Genomic DNA, 20987 nt, shown 5'->3' on the forward strand with positions numbered 1-20987 from the left:
TTTTAGACTCATCTGAAACAGTGTGGGGCCTTTGGCATCTCTTAAATGTGATCAGATTGTCCAGTGTGGGTTCAGAATTGTGGACTTATATTCACTGGTTGGTAAAATGCTGCTGTGAAGCCTCGGGCTGAGCTTTGGCTCCCTCAGCATCTGGTGTTTAGACTTGATGAGAGAGGGGTGGATCTGACTGTGAAGCTGAAGGATGCTACATGCTTGTATGATAGACATTCCTTAAAACTTAGTACTGTAAAAAAGCCTTGAGCCACCCCTCATTTCTTGTCATTTCTTCAAGTAGTCTTCAGGAATATTTCTCCAGGCTTCTTGAAGGACATCCAAAGCTCTTCTTTGGATGTTTTGTTCTGTTCTCTGTCCACATGATCCCACACTGCTTCAATAATGTTGAGGTCCAGGCTCTGGGAGGCCAATCCATGACTGATAGTGTTGCATTTTGTGTTACTGCATTGGCAGTGTGTTTGGGCTCATCAACATCCAAAAATAAAGATGGTACCCATCAGATCCTTTTCAGATGATATTGCATGCTGGATGAAATCCCGTTGTTTTGCAGCCACAGGAAAGTGTATCCCGCAGTGACAGAGCAGACCATGAACTCCTTTGTATACCAAAGTATTCTAGAGGCCATCTGTCCAACAGCTAAAGCTTGGCTTAAACTGGGTCGTGCAACAGCACAATCACCCCAAACATATCAGGAAATCTACAACAGAATGATTGAAAGAGAAAAGAACGAAGGTGTTGCGATGACCGAATTTGGACAAAAATTCCTCCACAAGAATATGAGAGATATATTCAAGTTACTGCTGCTAAAGGTGGTTCGATAAGCTATTGAATCAAGGGGTGATGTTGTTAATATAAATCATTTTAGGACCAGAAGATTTTGCTTTGTCCCAGTATGTAAGATTACAAGAGGGTGTACTTATTTTGCTGCATGGCTGCAGAGTAAACTAAAAATGCTGGTGTTTTCCAGAATCTGCACTCAACATCATGAACTTTAGTCCCTTCCTAAAGCATCGTTTAAACCGTGTGCTGAGTATATTTAACAGACCCTCACTGCCATGTAGGGATGCTCGGTCCGGCTCCGGCAGGAAGAGTCCCTCCTCTGCTTCCAGGTGACGACCAGGACATCCAGACCCCTCTGTGGCTCCGCCCTGAGACTCTCCGCCTGTTGTACGATTAAAAACATGCAAAGACTCTAGCATTAATGCACGTACTTCACACACATAGATTCACACGCATTGAAAAACACAGGTATGGCAAATCAACAGCATCATCTCTGCATCAGTTCTTTTTATACCACTTCTTTTATTTCAGGGGAAAGATGACAGTGAAGAATGGGATGGAAATCTGAGGAAAGGGATCTGTGACAGAATAGTAAATGGACCCAATTCAAAGCTTTTATACATACAGTATATATACTGGCAGAAACATTGCTTTGCTTTGCTTGACCGGCTGGTGCTGCATTCTGGCAATGTTCAGCCTTTTGGAGGCTATTATAGCTTTCTCATGTTAAAAAACAAAGTTCTTTCAGCGGCCTAATCATATACACTTCATCCTATCTGAAACTACAGCATTTACCATTTAAATGAAAGTACCGCAGGCATGGAATAAAACTCCACTGAGCATCACTGAAGCTTTTTGCCTTCATGTAGCCTTCATGCCAACACTTTATATTACCATTTTGTATCTTTTATTTATTACATAATGTTAAATGTTAAACAAAAGAAGTCATACCTGCGGATCTCCATGCAAACGACTTCTCGGATGAGCTTCGGCAGCAGAGCAGATGAGGAAATGGAGGAGGCGAGAGAGCAGAGAGAGAGGTAAATCAAATTAGAGTCACTGTCTACGTCCGATCAGACCAGGAAGAAGAAGGAAGACGGTAGAGAAGATATAAGAAGATAAACTGGATAGGGAACCATCTCGTGAAAAAAAAAAAGCATCCAATACACAAGAACAATGAAGAAAGTAACGCTGTGTGAGTTCAAGTCACTTTTTACACAGACTGACTGAAGTCTGAGGAAACACCTGCAGCTGAAAACAAATCATTTATACTGAAATGAACACCGAAAACCTCCCATACAAATACAACTACCTCTAAGAATATGACCAAAGTCAAAGCTCTGTTTAGGTCACTAGATATTGTAATGCTTATTGTCTTATGATTTGTGGACCAATGTTACAACTTGAAGCATCTTTTAAGGGTCAAAATTACAGACATCATGCATAAAGTGTCAAGTTTTCTTTAATATTTCAGCAGTTTTGTGGATTTCAAGGTTTCTGTTTGTGCTCAGAGTGATGTATGCTGGCTGTGACACCACAAAGTGACTGTCAGCTGGCTGAACATCACTCCTCGTGAAGACAGATTTCACCATTATGTGGTTTGACAGAGCTTTCTGGAGCTGGGTGTGATTTACAGCCAGCTGGAATCCATATAACAACAACAACAAATATAGGTGCATTATTAGGGCTGTTTTGCTACAGATACGAAAATTAAATGAAAAAAAAAAATACTTTCAAGGGGCCAGAGTTCCTTGTAAGTATGCTAAATTAAAGTTGAGCAATAATTCTAGACTTACTAAAGTTCTTTCACACTGTTTCTTTGGACATTGGCTGCTTTTACACTCATTTTCAGTCCAGTCCTAATACCTGAGCCTTTTTTGTTTGTTTGTATATTGCACAAAATCACATCATTTGTTTTGTTTTCTTTATTTGAATCTATGAAGAATGCCAAAGATAACAAAGCTGAGAGAAATAAAATAGAAACCAATAGATGCAAAAATAGGTGATTCACAAAAAGCTATTACCTGAAAACTTGCATATCTCAGCGTGCTCTGCAGTTTGTTCTTTAGGGAACTGGACAAGTGGAGGGCAAAAGAAGTGTTTCTTTTCTAACAAAAGATCGAGAAATGAGGGTGGCTCAGGACTTTTTTCACAGTACTGCACTGTATTTATTAATGCTAACATCCTTCTTCTTCTTACCCATTTATACATGCTTACACTGAAGAAACTAGGGTCCAACAAAAAATATGTCCTTGCATGTCCTTGAGTAACATCCAAAGAAAAACTCAAGGATACACTGCACATAGATGTACCACGTTTGTCAGTTAATGGGTCTTTGGTAATAATTTTCTTGGCACACAAATACTAAAATAATTTGAATGAAAATGGTCAGATACAAGTAAGGGCTGAATAGGGTGAAAAAGCAGCCAATGTCGAAAGGAAAACTCAAACGATAAGAGGTGGTCATGTGTATTTTTGTCATGAGATACTGTGTGTTTTTAATTGCAAAAATCTTCCAAATACTTGATGTGATCACTTTAGTCAAATCTACCTGCTGCTGTCTCCTTCTGGTGACTCGGCTCCCAGCATGCACCTCTCCAGCTGGCTAGCCACGATCTGCCGCTCCTCCTCCAGCTCCCGAGTCAGCCGCTCGAACTGGAGCTCCTGGGGCAAGACATTAACAGCAGTGATTATAACCCAACATCCACCATGACGCGGTGATTTAAGCCTCTTCTTTAAGACCTATTTGGTGCCAGTTAGAATTAAGTGTAAAACCCATTTTGTATTCAGCCTGCGCGGCTTGACTGATTTCTCACCGTCTGTGAGCTCGCTGAGAGGCTGTTAAAGGGGGGATTCAAGATTTTAAACACTAAGAGTGTGTCCGGCACCTTTTAACAGCATTTGGTTCAGATAATGTAATTACACACATTTTTGAAACTTTTGGTACAAAGCACAGAGGTTTAAGCACAGAATGATAAAATGTAGACTTCATGGTAAAAATTCACCACAGAGGGTGAAACCAGATGTTTCCTTTTTCTTTTATCATGAGTATTCTGGGCACAGCCTTTAATTCCACATTACTAATAGATACAGTGACACAGCACTATATCTGTAAATCTGGGGGGTTTAAGCCCTTAGAGTGAATTGCTCAAGGTGGTGGCTGACCTTTCTTATTGTTCATTCCACTTATTGTTGTGATAAACAGAATAGTGTGTGAAATCTATTGAGCTGTAAATGCAGTTTACTTTCGAAGAAGATGAAGAAAACCAGAAATTATTCACAATTTAGTAGCTGGAAACAAACTTTGTGGCATTTAAACTTTAAAAATTAGCCTGCAAGCATTTTGCAAAGTCCTCACTGACATAATATACACAATATTGTAAAGGATTTTGAGAGAATTTCACAGGTGCGCGCAATTGAGAGTGTTTGATTGCCAAATTTAAATCAGTTCACCCAAGTCTGAGCAAACATTCGTGTCGTATTTTATGCCAAAGTCGCGGAGGCCTGGAGACAAATTGTCAACTCCCCGCCTCCACAAAAATAAAATAGATTTTCACTCCCAGTAAACGTAAAGCAATAATTTTGAGTAAACTGCAACTGAAATATGTAAAAATTTAAAGGTTAATTCATTCAAATACTTATGCTTGGCATAAACTGGATGCAAACCCATCAGGTGGATTTCATTTGACCAGATTTCATTACATTTAACATTTTATACCGTTTCATGGAAAGTTAATTAAGTGATTTAAAGTCAACATTCTGGGCAGAAACTATCTTTTTGATTGTGGCAAACACTGTTTGCAAAGGAAAACTGTGTATTTCCCAACAGGTTGGAGCGTGGTTGCTGGAGGTGGGGGTCCCGAGCCAGTCTACTCCTAGTGTCCTAATGTGCTCCTAAAATCTTTGCCAAATCAAACACTGGGATTATCAAGAACAGGGGTGATTTGTGACAGATGTAAAGAAACAAAAGTGAAAGGGAAAGTTTACCAGATGCTAGTGAGAGCTGGTATGTTTTATGGTTTGTAGACAGTGGAAGTGACCAGAACTGACAGGATTAGAAATGACTTAATCAGAGGTCGAGCTGAGGTCGAGCAGTCTGGAGACAAAGTTAGAGGGACAAGGCTGAGATACTTTGCACATGTGCAGAGGAGGGGAAAGTGGATATATTGGATAAAGGATGTTGAAGACAGAGCTGCCAGGCAGGAGGAAAAGAGGAGAGTGATGGATGTGAAGAAGACATGCAGAGGGTTGGTGTGACAGAGGAGGATGGTAGGGACAGGGGGAGATGGAGGCAGATGATTTGCTGTGCAGACTCCTAAAAGGAGCGAGAAGAAGAAAAAGAAGAAATCTGCACTGTAAACCTAATGGTTAAACATGCTGTTGCATAACGAATTTCGGTGTTTTGCACCTTTAATATTCATTATGATGTACAACAAAAGTACAGATGACAGTCACTGTTACAAAACTACAACAATTTAAAGTATTTAGTAAAGTGTAATGTGTATAAAATACCTTAGAAGGAAGCACAGAAAGCAACTTTTTCTTTTACCGGTTTGAGCTTCACAAAATGAGTGTCATTTAATTCAATTATATTTCACAGAAGACAGACATTTCTACAGCTAATATCTACCAAACTAGGCAAATCTCATCAAAACAGTCTAGATAGTTAAACATCATTAAAATATGAAAACTGGATTTTCCAGCCTTGCTCCTCAGGCTGCACCACCTGCTAAACAGGGGATGAATAATCATGTGTATTGTAGGTTAATGGGGCTCACATGCGGCCACATGTCCTCTAGTTTCCCCTAAAAACCCATCCAGTTTGTGACTATGGAGCAGTAAAATAACTCTTTTAACTAAAATTAGGGATTTGCATGATTGCAAAATGAAATTAAACACAGAAAACTGATGTTGAGTTCAAAATGTCCACAAGATTTTGTCAGCAGATCGTGTTTTGGAGAATTTTGACTACTGAAACACCAAAGCATTTAAATATACCCTGTTCACTGCCATCCCCAATAGATGGTTGGGTTCCAATACCTTGCTCAAGTTTATGAAATTGGAGCAGATGTTTATGGACTTTGACTGAATAGCAGGTATTGTTGGCACTAGCTTATTTGTATTCTGTAAAATAATACAGAAGCTTCCCAGTTGCTCCATAAATCATCCAGGAACCACAGCTGGTGTCATCACGGAGGTCCACTGGAGAATTAGCTGTCTGCAAATAATGTCTAAATATAAAACTGGCCTGCTGGAAAAATACACCTTCACAGGGAAACGTCACTGTGATTCATCCATCCATTCGCTTCCGCTTATCCTTTTTCAGGGTCGTGGGCAGTGTTGGTCAAGTTACTTTAACTAATTACTGATTACTTCCCCCAAAAGTAATCCCGTTACTTTACTGATTACTTATTTTCAAAAGTAATTAATTACTTAGTTACTTAGTTACTTTTTAAAAACACGATTTACAACCTGAATAGGTGATAAAGCGATAGATCTTTCAGCCCAATTCTACTTTTTCTGCACAATCCATCATACAAAATGTAATCAAATGGAAAAGTCCTTTTTTAAAACTTGTTTTATTAGTTTTAATCTTTTAACTTTATGCATCAAGCAAACATTTAATTATATGCAACATTCTCTGACTGGAAGAAATTTGTTTTAAACCTATTTAAACCTATTTTCTGCACATTCCAGCACATAAAATATATATATATTTTTTGTGTTTACACTCACTCTTTCAAATAGATGCAAGTAAAACACAGCAGAAAATAAATAAAGTCAAAGACTCAGCGGTCCTGTTGCTCTATTTTCACCTGTAAAGCAGGAGTTGGGTAGGCGCAGGTTTACCCTGGTGCATGTGTTACGCAGCGGTCAGTGAAAGAATCCGTGAGTTTCTCTGTGAATTTCCCATTACGTCGTAGCTACTCGGTGTTTGCTTGGAAGTTTAGGGGTTTTTTGCTGTAAAAAGAAGTTTTCTTCCCACGCACAATGCTAATGGACGCTAATGTTTTTGTCACTTTTGGAATCAAACTTAAAGTAAGGTCAGTACTTCCACACTTTAAACGCTGCACGCTTATACTCTCTCCCGCAGGCGATCCATTGTTGATCTGCACACAGCTCTTGTCATGAACATCGCACTTGCTTACGTCACTGTCATGAGACATTCTCGCAAAAAAATCACGGTTTTAGTAATGCAGTAACGCAGCGTTCCTACGGGAAAGTAACGGTAATCTAATTACCGTTTTTGCAATAGTAATCCCTTACTTTACTCGTTACTTGAAAAAAAGTAATCGGATTACAGTCTCTGGTCGTGGGGAGCGCTGGAACCTATCCCAGCTGTCATAGGGCGAAAGGTGGGGTACACCCTGGACAGGTCGTCAGTCTGTCGCAGGGCTAACACACAGAGACAGACAACCATTCGCACTCACATTCACTCCTAGTGGCAACTTTGGATTATCCAATTAACCTATCCCCACAAGCTGCATGTCTTACCTCTCTCCTCCTCCTCTTACCTCATGTTATGTATTTTTGTTGTTTTTTTTCCTATCAGCCTACCTTTCTGACGTGTCTCCCCAATGTGATGTTTGTGTTAAGTTGGTCAGAAGGTTCCTTTGTAAGTGCACATGCGCAATTAGCGTGCTGCCTGCTGTAACCCTAATTTCCTTCGGGATTAATAAAGTATTCTGATTCTGATGTCTTTGGACAGTGGGAGGAAGCCGGAGTACCCGGAGAGAACCCACGCAAACACGGGGAGAACATGCAAACTCCACACAGAAAGACCCCGGCCTGATGTTGGAATTGAACTCAATTGCAGCAACAGTGCTAACCACCGTGCCACCGTGCTGCCCCTGTGATTCAGGACTTCATTAATCCAATAAATTTTCAGAGGCACCAAAAGAGCTGATAGCTGCAGCTCATTATGACACCTGTGGTTTGGGTAAAAAAAACCTCACTGTATCTCATTCAAATGCTTTACTCAGGTAAAGGACCTCAGCATGCCTGTAAGTAAAGTAAAAGTACTCATTATCTTCTGGATAAATCAAATTTTATTGAATTTTTAAGAAGTTTCGTTACAGTGGCATGTTTGTTTTCTAAGGCTACGTTCACACTGCAGGTCTTAATGCTCAATTCCGATTTTTTGATCAAATCCGATTTTTTTGTCTGCTTATTCACACTACAAATAAAATGCGACAGCAAACGCGCTCTAGTGTGAACGCTCAAAGCGGCCCGCATGCGCAAAACAAGACGTCACACACAACGCGCTCTGTATAGACCCAGAGCAAACAGTATTGTTTGACTGATGGCCCTTAATATAAAGACTTCAGACTTGATGTTTCCCAATTTTTGCTTTAAGTTATTTTGTTATTTACATAATACTGTAGATAACCTAATAATTATCCTTATTGCTGTTTTAGAGGAGCGGTGCTTCAAAGGATAGCTGCAGATTTCTGACAGAATCTGCAGGTTATACAGTACAAATAAAATGTTCACGTTTCTCCAACGTTGTCTTCCCAGCAGTTTCACTGGATGGCCAGGAAGCGTTCACGATGTCTTCTCCGGCACTGATAATTGGCGTCTGTCTTGTGTCAGTGACGTAAAAGACGGATTTAATACGACATGACCGTTCAAACAGCAGTCGCTTTCTAAAACATCAGATATGTATCGGATTCAGTACCACATACGAAAGTGACCCAGGTCGGATTTGAAAATATCGGATTTGTGCTGTTCACACTGTCATACCATGATCGGATATGGGTCGCATAGGGTCAAAAAAATTGGATTTGATGCGCTTTCGCCTGCAGTGTGAACGTAGCCTAAGTGGATCAACAAAGAATAATGGATGACAGATGATAGTTCATATAGACCTTGGGTGATACTGAACTACGACAGACCTATGTGGTCTAATATTTGTTGATATCACATATTAGACCACAGATCATGTCATACAATAAGAGCATAATATGAAATAGTAGGAAATTGATGATATAGACAGAGCCTTGCATTTAAATTCCATCCACAGCAATGACACAAGCCCAGACATGTTTGAGGGGGTGTGTCTGATGACTTGTGCTGTGCAATAGTACAAAGTTGGCATCAATCCGATACCAAGTAAATACAGGGTCAGTATTGTCTGTACCAATAGAACAGTGTGTCATGATTTAATCATCATCTTTAATTTCCTTTCAGCTTTCGTTTATTTAGAAACTGGATTTTTTTGGAGACCTGGAAGGAAAATGTGCTTGTCCCTAAAGCACTTTGGGTCACTTTGTTTAAATGTGCTATAGAGTAGACTAAAATTAAAATAAAATAAAACAGAAAACAGAAAACAGTTCCGACATTTTTCATAGTGCAAGTTTGAGGTATATTTTTCATTTCTAAAAGCATATATATACACTACCAGTCAAAAGTATGGACACACCTTCTCATTTATTGGTTTTTCTTTATTTTCATGACTATTTACGTTGTAGATTCTCACTGAAGGCATCGAAACTTTGTTTACTACGTATTTCCATATGTGTTCATTCATAGTTTTGATGCCTTCAGTGAGAATCTACAACGTAAATAGTCTCCAACAAAACACACTGCTTTACAACATATGCAAGAAAACTATTCTTGCTAAAGGTGGAAACAACAAATGTGTTTTACCACTTGACTCCAAAACAATTGTTGATCCAAAATCTAACAAATGACTCCACCGACCATTGCTGGAGCACTCATTAGCTGTCCTCCATATGACAGGAAGAGCAAACAGTGGATAGAAAACACTCATTTGATTACATGGTGGAAATCAAGGCTTTAATAAAGGTGGTCGTACCAAATACTGACTTTCAACCTGGTTAGAAACTCTGAATCCACATCGTTCAATAAATCACTGCACCCATTTCACATTTTTCTAGCAACTTAGGAGAAATGAGGGATGGCTCAAGAGTTTTGGACATTACTGTATCTACCCATCCTACCAGTACAGTATGGTGAAAGTCCTTCAAATCATAATCCCTCATAAAAAAACAACAAAAAAACAAAAACAAAAGACCCTTAAATCCACACTGGCAGCTCTCCATCTGTTTACATCTCTTAATAAAAGCTTTTTTGTATCTGGGTCAGCGATGACCATGTGATGCACGGAGCCTTAACAGTCTCTTTAGTCAGATGGTGTACAGTGATTTAGCTAATGGTCTCCTCATGCTGGTTCTTTTCTTCGGTCTCGTCTGCTGTGGACTGAAAAAGTCTGTGTGTTTATCACAGCTGACTGCAGAAACAAAGCTGGCTGGATTTCAGAGTTAGCATGCTTGCTTCTGTAATCTAAGTAAACTCACAGAAATGAAATCTGTTAAAAGGCATTAATTCAGACAACTTAAAAAGCATTCCAGGCGATTTTAGACAGGGGACTGTTTCGCTTGGGGAACATAATAATTCAGTAATTCCCACAAGGAAATCGGCTACATGGCTAATTCTGCAGCAGTAATAAGTGTTGGTTTTTCTGCTGTATTCCCTTCCAAGCTAATTGAGTAGATGTTTGTAGGCTTGTGGGGCTAATGCAGCTCAGAGCTTGCTGCTACAAACTATTACAAAATGTTAATAATAATGATAAATCATGCAAACATGAAAAATGGTCTTTTGGTTTAAATCCAGCCACGCAGAGCTTATTTCAATACATTTGTTTTTAAAGAACTGTCATGTCAGTACAAGAGGTTTATCACAAGTTGGTATGATGGTGCTCCAAGGTGAGTCATGCAGGAAATTTGAATGAAAAATAAAAAATAAAAGCGGGTGAGAAACTAAAAATATCCTACAAAGCTCACACAATAACGGTAAAACAATGCAATACAATCAAACAAAAGTAAATGCAAATTAGTGATTTGCAAAAGTCGAGAAAAACCTACAGAGGTTTATAAAGAAAAGTAACACGTTTCAGATTAAGAGGAAGGTAATGACAACAGCAAAAGAGAAGCTCAAATATAATAGATGTGTGTCATTCAGACACGGTGCCTTAAGGGGACCTGCTGTGCTCATTTCCAGCTCTACAGCACGCTGTACGTCTCCGGGTTCTGCCCGTGACTGAAGCAAGTCTTTTTTACCTCCTGTCTCTTTAAGGCACCAGCACACACCCAGCAAACTGTAAATGGTACATGAGGACTGACATGATACTGGCAGCAACAAAGATTTCAGCAGGACAGCTTAGCTCAGTAAATATTGGGCTCATAAGCTGCTTATTACATCACATAATGGAGGATTTAATCATACACTCATAATATCCTTTAAACAGTATCTATATAGTTCTCTCTCCTGTATATAGGAACAGGAGAGGGAAATATGATAAAGGTCAACTGAAATGCAAAATACTGCCACATGTATGTATGTATGTATGTATGTATGTATGTATGTATGTATGTATGTATCTATCTATCTATCTATCTATGTGTGTATCTATCTATCTATCTATCTATCTATCTATCTATCTATCTATCTATCTATCTATCTATCTATGTATCTATCTATCTATCTCACTCTTTAAACTCTTGCCATGTTTAAAATGGATCGACTCTGTTAATTTTGCTCTTTTCCAGGCCCAGTCATCCGTTTTCTTCTACTGGTCAAGGGGGCAGCAGTCTAAACCTAGATGCCCAGACCTCCCTCTCCACGGCCACCTCCTCCAGCTCAGCTGGGAGGACATGTAGGCATTTCCACACCAGTTGACAGATTTAATCTCTCCAGCATGTCCTGTCTCTGCCCTGGGACATTCTTCCTGTAGGACTTGACTATAACACCTAGTCTAGGAGGCACCCAAGAGGCTTCCTAGTCAGATGCCCAAGTCACCTTGACTGCCTCCTTTCAATGTGGAGGAGTAACAGCTCAGCTCCGAGTCCCTGCTGAATGACTGAACTTCTCAGCCTATTTAATTAAGGGTGACTCTAGCCACTGCTTGGAGGAACCTTATTTCCACTTGTGTCTGCGATCTCATTTTTTCAGTCACTACACAGAGCTTATGACCAGAGGTGAGTGCAGAGGCGTAGACTGACAAGTAAGTTGACAGCTTCGTTTTTACACTCAGCTCTCTCTTCAGAACAAAAAACACAGGTACAGCGTGAACATCACCTGTCAGTCTCCCAACTGACTATTTGAGGCAGGAATTTGTCATTGACCCAGAGTGCACGCTCCACCCTTTTCAAGCTGAGAAACATGGGCTTGGACTCGGAGGTGCTGATTTTCATTCTTGCCCCTTCACACTCAGCTGAAGAACACCTCAGTGTGAGCTACAGGCCACCGCCTGATGAAGCCAAAGGAACCACATAAAATTCTTAATTCACTGATTCTTAATCAGTGACAAAGGGGAGCCTAGGTGTAGCTCAACACCCACTGGGAATAAGTCTCACTTACTGCCGATGTAGTAAGTGTGTACACACACACACACACACACACACACACACACACACACACACACACACACACACACACACACACACACACACACACACACACACAATTAGGATGTAATATATACACAATTGGGACCTGTTACTGTTCTGGCTGTTGACAGTAGTTTCTGATTTATGAAGAAATAAAAATAGATGTCCAAAATCCCCTTAAAAACATTATGACAGAATCAAATCTGAAATCTGAGCCTTTCTTTATCCAAAGTTCAAAGTTACATTTATTGAAAAGTAAGCAGGTTGCCACATAGTTGGATAGATGACACCTCGCATGTGTTCAACTGGGAAAGTTGAAGGGTGATATCTGTAATGGGAAGTCTTTTAAGTGTCATCGGAGCCGTGAACTCTGACAGCTCTGGGATTTTGGCTCTATCATGCGTAGCTGGCTCACTGCTGATTGAAAAACAATAAATATGTTTCCTTAGTGTTGATGAAATTCCATAAGATTGGAAGTTCAGAACTGGATGACCATCTCTGCTATACCAGTCATGGGTGATGTCATGGTAGCTGTGTCTGTGTTTTATAGGGTGTAATATGTACAGCATGCTCATCTATTTTATTTGATAACTAGTTGATATTTCACTATAAATGTATCCATATTTCATACAAAATATGTATTTCTGCTGAACCATTATATCAGTACAAGAGCAAATCTAAATTCCATTATAGCAAATAGCAACATGATCCCTACAATCAAGATCAAGGAGATGATTATTGATTGCAGGAGAAAGAAAACAGATATTCTGACACTTTTCATGAGTGGGGCATGTATGGAGAGTCTTGGTTTTCCTGTTCTGCAGTGTGGACCTAACAGACTTTGCTTTCTGATGATAGTCAGGGAGAACCACCTCACCCAAAAACTGATAGCATCTTTCTAATATTGCTCCACAGAGTGTATATTGAATGCTGTGTGTTTGTATGCAGTTTTACAGCTGTGCAGAAAGAAAAATGCATAGAGAGTCATCACCGCTGTCCTAAAGATCATCAAATGCCCTTTTCCCTCCCTGGAAGGTCATTAGAGTCTTCAGATTTACAGATTTCTTTGAAGTAATCTTTCCAAGTAATCCCAGGTAGAATGATTGTATATCTTTAAAAAACAATAATTGGGTGCACAAGTTTGAATTTATGTTGCATTTTCTTTAATCCACACAAACATATTCACACTTAAATCTTTTAATAAGTGATGCTGAAGCTTTTTAACTTGACAAGGCCAATTAACTCCTCTTTAGTAATGATGATTGACTGCAGCTTGCAGCACAAAAAGCATTTGTTTGACAGCACTCATTAGATTGACCAAGACTCAGAAAAATGAGAAAGTTCAAGGAACAGTGAAGATCTAAGAAGGAGAACTGTCCGAGGTCTGGAAGAAAGCCCAAACCGTCACCCACACATGACAGGAAGATAGATCGGTTGTTCCCAGGAACCACCAGAGCTCAAGTCTGAACTGGAAACTTCTGGAACACCAGCTGTCAAGCATGGTGGTGGCAGCATCATGCTCTGGAGCTATTTTGCTGCCAGTGGTACCTCCAAATTCTTCAACCTTATTATTAACAGCTAGATAGTTGACACTTGGACACAGCTGGATGTTCCAACAGGATAATGATCCATAGACTGCTTTATGCGTAAAGCTAACATTAAACTTCTGGTCCTCTAAAGTGCTGACTTCAACAGGTAGTGGTGATGTGTGTATATATGGATTGGATTAGAGAAAATCCAAAACACATTTAAGCTTGTGCACCCAATTCTTTTTAAAACATTTTTAAAGTCAGTAAAGATGTAAGCAGTAAAACCATTCCACGGTGGAAAACGAAAAGTTCAGAGAAATGATTAAAAGCCCCAAAAAACATAATTCAATTTCGATCTACATTTGACAACAGAGTTATAGTTACTGCTAATATTTTTATCTCTTAACATCCAACACTGCAACACATATTTGACAAAAGATAAGAAAGCCTAATAAGTACTCTTAAAATATGCAGCATGTATTCAGAGCATCAGTGCTGACTGTCCTCCTCTGCTCCTGCATCTCCTTACATCACTCTGGAGCAGCACAGAGACAGGGCAGCAGCACACAGCCCTCCTTATCTCAGCCTTGCCACGTCACGGCACATCTCGAGGGGCAAACAGAGCTGCATCGGTTCCATGCGCCCATCACCTCGTGATGTCTGGAAGCACGCCTGGCCCTGCCAGGCCGATGCAAAGCCGTGCCAGGCAATGTCTCGTACCAGCTGGGGGCCACTGGACGATTCGCCACGGCTTATTGGGAGGCGTCACTAAGTGTTTTTCTCTCTTTTCTGGAGTGACACCAACCGCAGACCTCTGTGTTTCACTCCTTCTCGCCATGTCTAATCATAGCCCGGCAGTTCAGTTTATCTGGACTGCATCTGTGATACCCGTGAAATGTTCGGCCTAGTTGTGCAGCTGTGACACGCTGCTGATTTTTGCTGAAACTCGCCATCTTAAAGAGTTTGTTAAAAAAGGCAGCTTGAAGATTTTCAGGCTCATTTGACCGCTCAGAGAAGACTTATTCTTGCTCTCACAAACGTCTGGCCATCATTTGGTCAGTGACGTAATGAGACATGTCAGACGTGGCAGTAAATTTTCATTATGAGACTTCTGTTTCTTTCTCGAGGCACAGAGAGAAATCATCAGAGGAGAAGCAGAGATACCAGCTGCTACACCCACAGTAGCCTCAATAAACCAGAATGCTATGCATCCACTTTTGTTTTTCCATGTCTCTCGCCCTCTCTCCACCCACACATGCAACCCGTATATGGGTTTAAACATTTTCAGTCTTTCTGTGCGCCCAAACAGGCACCTTTGATCGAAAGCAACAAGTTGTGTGAGTCGTTCTGCGAGGGCTCTGACAAGTCACTAAGCAGATGAGACAGGTGCAGGCAGCTGAGGTTCAATAAGAGAGTAAATAACTCCTGGAAATGCAAAGAACAGCCCCGACTGATGAGATCTGAAACAGTAACCCAGCATGAATGTTCCTCTGTGATTTCTGTGAGACATCAAGAGAAATCAGTGTCCTCTTCCGCCACACTGACTTTGCTGCAGACTGCTAACCTCAGGCGTCCGTGATCCCGAGTCAACAAGGCAGGCCGCCGCAGCGAGCCATCGTGAGCTCTCCCTTTTCTAAAGCATGACAGCAAGCATGCATTCAAATCCAGGCAGATATCCAACACAAACAGCAAACAGCACTGTGGCTCGGATATCATTGGGATCATCTGAAACATCGGAGCAGGGAGGCGGTGGACGTTGACATAACTGGATTGACGGAGCTGGTTAAACCCTGCAGGTCACGTGAAGCAGGGAAAGCGGTCACGGTGGCGGCTGCCATCAATCATGCACGCCCAGATGATCTGCGCTGTAAATTTACTTTGACGTCAAAGAGTGGTCTTTTGGCTCTGAAACCAACCCAAGTGTGCAGAGCGCTGATGTGGCCCAGTTGTTGTTATTTTATTGGGCTTTTTTTTCTCCTCCTCTATATATCCTGAGATGACATTTTCTGAGCATGTTCTTTTTCATCACGCCATGCTGCAGGCTCATTCAGTGGGACCCTGCGTTTACACCTGGGAGCTGCCCCGCACAGTCTGTTACTGTCGGCTAAGGCAGCAGTTCTCACGCTGGGCGGGGTGGGGGATGACGAGGGGAAAAAACATACCGTGAAACTAGGCTGCATAAAGATGATTAAAGCAGGGGAACATATATAAGAGTTTGCCGGAGCTGGAATCCTTTTTTAGATGCCATTTCCTCTTGAAGTAAACTCTCCGATGGGGGTTGTTACACCAGCAGAAAAGCTGAAATTAAGAGAATCTCTGTATATTTCTAAACAGTGATAGATATGCTTGTTTTGCGTTCAGTAACAGGATGAAACTGACTCACTGTTTACTGACCTGCTTGGCCGTGCTAAAACCACTGAGAGTCCAGCATCACAGGTTCACACTGTGAAGAGTTTGAGGTTTGAATATTTTTTTTTCACAAGAGCTTTGCAGCTTTCATATGTATGTGTGAATTGATCAAGCCTAGAGCTCCACTGATGCTGGATATTTTGGTAGAGAATAAAACATTCTGGTATTGATATAGTAGCCCATAGCTTACACCAGGAGGAGTTTGAATATTTTACAGTGTTTTCACTGAGCTGTGTAGTTTGAAAGAGTTAACCTACACCTGAGTTTTACAGGCGACGCAGATAATGATGAAAAGATTCAGACAGGTACACCCCACGATTCAGTAGCTTGTAGAAGCATCTTTAGCAGTAATAACTTTAAGCATTTTCTGTAGGACTGTCGTCTCTCACATCACTGTAGAGGAATTCTGGCCCACTCTTCTTAGGATCATTGCTTCATTTCATTGGGGTTCATGCACAGCTCTCTTAAAGTCCCACCTCAGCATTTCAATCAGCTAGAGGTCTGGCTGTTGACTGGACCACTGCAAAACCTTGATTCTTTTCTTTTTCAGTCATTCTGTTGGAGATTTGCTGCCGTGCTTGGTATCATATTCCTGATGCATTATTTAATTTCAGCTAAGCCTTATCTATTCAACAGATGTCCTCACATCTGTCTTTTGAATGCTTTTGTGTACAGAGGAGTTTATAGTCGACTCAGTGACTGAAAGTTTGTCCATGTCCTGTGACTGCAAAACAAGCCCAAATCATCATGCCTCCACCACTGTGCTACTGTTGGTATTACGCGTTTGTGCTGATGTGCTGTGTTTGGTTTTATGCAGTATAGCAAAGTACCTGCACTGTGTCTCATCTGTATAAAGGCACAAGTCTTGTGGTTTGTTCAGATGTAACTATTGCATGTTCTGTTTAGAGTGAAGAGACTTTCTTCTGGCAAACCTTCTAAACAAGTCATACTTGTTCAGTCTTTTTCTAATTGAACTGTCATTATCTTTACCTTAGGCTCTTAGGTTTTTTGACCTTGTGACCTTAACCTCCTAGGACCTGGCGTCCACATATGTGGACATCACATTTTGGGTTATTTATTCTAAAATAATCAATTTTGCTCTACAAGGATCTGATATCCACTTACGAGGACATTATACTGCTACTCTTCTATCGAAATTTTAAACATATATCCTCCATTAAGGTGAAGGTTATCTCTGGAAGGAAAAAGTCTCCATGGAGAAACTGCACACTAGTGAAAAATGAAAAAAGAGAGTGTAGGAAAGCTGAGCACAGATGGAGAAAAACAAACCTCCAGGTTCATTACGACATCTATATCAACTGAGGAGTGCAAGAAGGTCCTACTTCTCTGACATCATCACTAAAAACAGCCATAATGCTCAGGTCTTATTTTCCACAGTTGACAGGCTAACAAACCCTCCTGTGTCAGTGGCAGGTGAACTTCATTCGACCATGGCCTGCAATGACTTTGCCAAATTCTTCACAGAAAAAATCCAAAAGATTAGACAAGCAATTGGTACATCAACAGCAGATCCAGGATATGTACTGTGTCCACTGAAAAACTGTTTAAACACCATAAAACAGTTTCACCCGATTAACAGCAAAGACCTGGAGGACATCTTAGGTCAACTGAACTCCTCCTCCTGCTGTTTAGATGTCCTGCCAACAAGTTTTTTCAAAAAGGTCTCAAAGACTTTGGAGTCAGACCTGTTACAGATCGTCAACTTTTCTTTAATGTCAGGTGTGTTTCCAGAACCACTAAAAACTGCTGTAATAAAACCTATACTGAAAAAGGACAATCTTGACAAGACACAAATGAACAACTACAGGCCGATCTCAAATCTCCCATTTTTAAGTAAGATCATTGAAAAAGCAGTTTCTCAACAGCTCAATTACTTCCGCTCTGACCAAAATGTTTAATGACAGTGGAAAAATGTCAGTCTTAGTTTTACTGGATCTCAGTGCAGCATTTGATACAGTTGACCACAACATATTACTCAAACGACTGGAGAACTGGGCAGGTCTTTCAGGAACTGTGCTAAACTGGTTCAAAACATACTTAGAAAAAAGGAAATACTTTGTATCAATAGGTAACTTCACATCTGAGCAGACAAGTATCACATGTGGAGTTCCCCAAGGTTCCATCTTGGGACCCCTTCTGTTTAACATTTACATGCTCCCACTGGCACAGATTATAAAGAACAACAAAATAAACTATCATAGCTATGCAGATGACACACAAATATATATCACAATGTCACCAGGAGACCGAGGCCCTGTGCAGGCTCTTGGTAAATGCATTGAGGAAATTAATGACTGGTTGTGCCACAATTTTCTCCAGCTAAACAAAAACAGTTTTTGGTTTAGTCTTTGGTGCCAAAGAAAAACGATTACAGGTCACCAGAGAACTTCAATCTATACACCTAAAAACCACAAACCAGGCGAGAAATTTGGGTGTAGTGATGGATGCAGACCTAAACTTAGAAAAACACATTAAGACAATAACAAAATCAGCTTACTATCACCTCAAGAATATTTCAAGGATAAAAGATCTGATGTCTCAACAGGACCTGGAAAAACTAGTCCATGCATTCATCTTTAGTAGGCTTGATTACTGTAACAGCATCTTTACAGGTCTACCTAAAAAAAATCAGTCAGACATCTACAGCTCATTCAGAACTCTGCTGCTCGAGTCCTCACTAAGACCAAAAAAGTGGACCACATCAGTCCAGGTCTGAGGTCTTTACACTGGCTGCCTGTCCGTCAGAGGATAGACTTTAAAGTTCTGATGCTGGCCTATAAAGCTCTGAATGGTTTAGGACCAAAATACACCAGTGACCTCCTGACCCAGTATGAACCTTCCAGATCCCTCAGGTCATCTGGATCCGGTCTTTTATCAGTTCCCAGAGTCAGAACCAGACACGGAGAAGCTGCATTCAGCTTTTATGCTCCTTATATCTGGAACAAACTCCCAGAAAGCCTCAGATCAGCTGAAACACTCAGTTTATTTAAATCCAGGTTGAAGACTCACCTATTCTCAGCTGCATTTAAATAAAGCACCAAATCCGCACTTAAGCTTAAATTTCAAAACTAACATTTTAACTACTGATTTTATCTACTGTTCTGATTTTATCTATTTTGATTTTATATACTGTTTTGTTTGTTTGTTTGTTTGTTTGTTTGTTTGTTTGTTAATTAGTTAGTTTGTTTTAATCAATTTTAAATCATGCTTTTTATTTGTTTTTGTTTACAATGTCTCTGTAAAGCACTTTGAATCACCTTGTTGTTGAATTGTGCTATACAAATAAACTTGCCTTGCCTTGCCATATGTGGCTCTCATTTTTCTTAAAAAAAAAATCAGGTAAAAAAAAAAAATCAGGTAATTCTTTGTTTTTACATTCATCGGGTCCCAATATGCCCAAATATCAACGAGAAATTAAACATGACGTGGAAGAGTTTGGGTCCTAGGAGGTTAAGGTTAAATTGCTGGGACATCCACTCCTGAGAAGACTGTAACATTGTGTTAACACACACCTGAATGCTCCAGACCAGCAAACTGCTAAAATCTGGCTATATAGCAATACATAAAGTCAGAATTGATACAGTTATTTTTGACTTGTTATTGAAAACTTTCTTCAGTTTTTTGATTTTATAAACATTTTTGAACGTGCAGTGAGGCAGTTAAAGTTATCACGAGTTATCATGAGTTATCACGATGAACACCGGTGTACCACAAGGCTGTGTGATGAGCCCTTTCCTCTACTCCCTCTTCACCCACGACTGCAGACCTGCTGATGATTCCAACACCATCATTAAGTTTGCAGATGACACCACGGTGATTGGCCTCATCAGTGACAACGATGAGGCCGTCTACAGGGAGGAGGTGGATCGTCTGGCTGAGTGGTGCGACACAAACAACCTGCTGCTTAACACCGAGAAGACTAAGGAGCTCATTGTGGACTACAGGAGGAATGCTGACCCACATCCACCCATCCACATTAAGGGGACGGCTGTGGAGCGTGTGAGCAGCTTCAAGTTCCTGGGAGTCCACATCTCCGAGGATCTCACCTGGACGACCAACTGCTCCAAGCTGGTCAAGAAGGCTCACCAGCGCCTCTTCTTCTTGAGGACTCTGAGCAAGAACCACCTGTCCTCAGACATCCTGGTGAACTTCTATCGTTGCACCATCGAGAGCATCCTGACCAACTGTATAACAGTCTGGTACGAGAACTGCTCTGCCTCGGACCGGAAGGCGTTGCAGAGGGTCGTGAAAACTGCCCAGCGCATCGCCGGAGCACCACTTCTTGCCATAAAAGACATCTACAGGAAGCGGTGTCTGAAAAGGGCTGGGAAAATCATCAGAGACCCCAGTCACCCATCACATGGACTCTTCACCCTCCTGCCCTCTGGGAGGCGCCACAGGAGCCTCCGGACTAAGACCACCAGGTACCGGAACAGCTTCTTCCCCACAGCTGTCAGACTCCTGAACTCTGCCTCCTGACATCTGACCCACGTTAACACATGGACTGAACATACACACACCCACAATGGACAACTGTACCCTCAAACACACAATAATAACATGGACTGAACCACCACTCACAACCACTAGCACTTTATATAGCCTCTGTAGAAATTATCCACATATCTCACTTATCTTAACTGCACTACTGTATAGCTCTGTGTAAATAATCATTCTGTACATTCGATAATCTTTAATCCTACAACTGTTTACAACTTGCATAGTTCCCATTTCTGTATAGCTGTGTATCTCAAATTCTGTAAAGTTATTTATTTCATATTCTGTATAGTTTTTCATATTTATATCCTGTTCATAGCCTGTA

The 20987-nt window shown here is 40.7% G+C and overlaps 1 protein-coding gene across 1 annotated transcript in view; it reads right to left on the reverse strand.

Moving 5' to 3' along the window:
- Positions 1 to 20987, reverse strand: part of LOC146642084 (plakophilin-4-like) — a 79524-nt gene that overhangs the window by 46329 nt on the left and 12208 nt on the right. The window contains exons 2-4 of the mRNA XM_085399753.1: positions 3347 to 3459; positions 1747 to 1781; positions 1061 to 1177 (exon numbers count right to left, since the gene is read on the reverse strand). Of these exons, the coding sequence (XP_085255879.1) occupies positions 1061 to 1177; positions 1747 to 1781; positions 3347 to 3459 (265 nt within the window). The remainder of the gene's footprint in view (positions 1 to 1060; positions 1178 to 1746; positions 1782 to 3346; positions 3460 to 20987) is intronic.

Source organism: Rhamphochromis longiceps, linkage group LG23, assembly GCF_057381845.1.
Source record: "Rhamphochromis longiceps isolate RC_006_pf linkage group LG23, R_longiceps_female_GT1.1, whole genome shotgun sequence".
Taxonomy (NCBI): Eukaryota; Metazoa; Chordata; class Actinopteri; order Cichliformes; family Cichlidae; genus Rhamphochromis; species Rhamphochromis longiceps.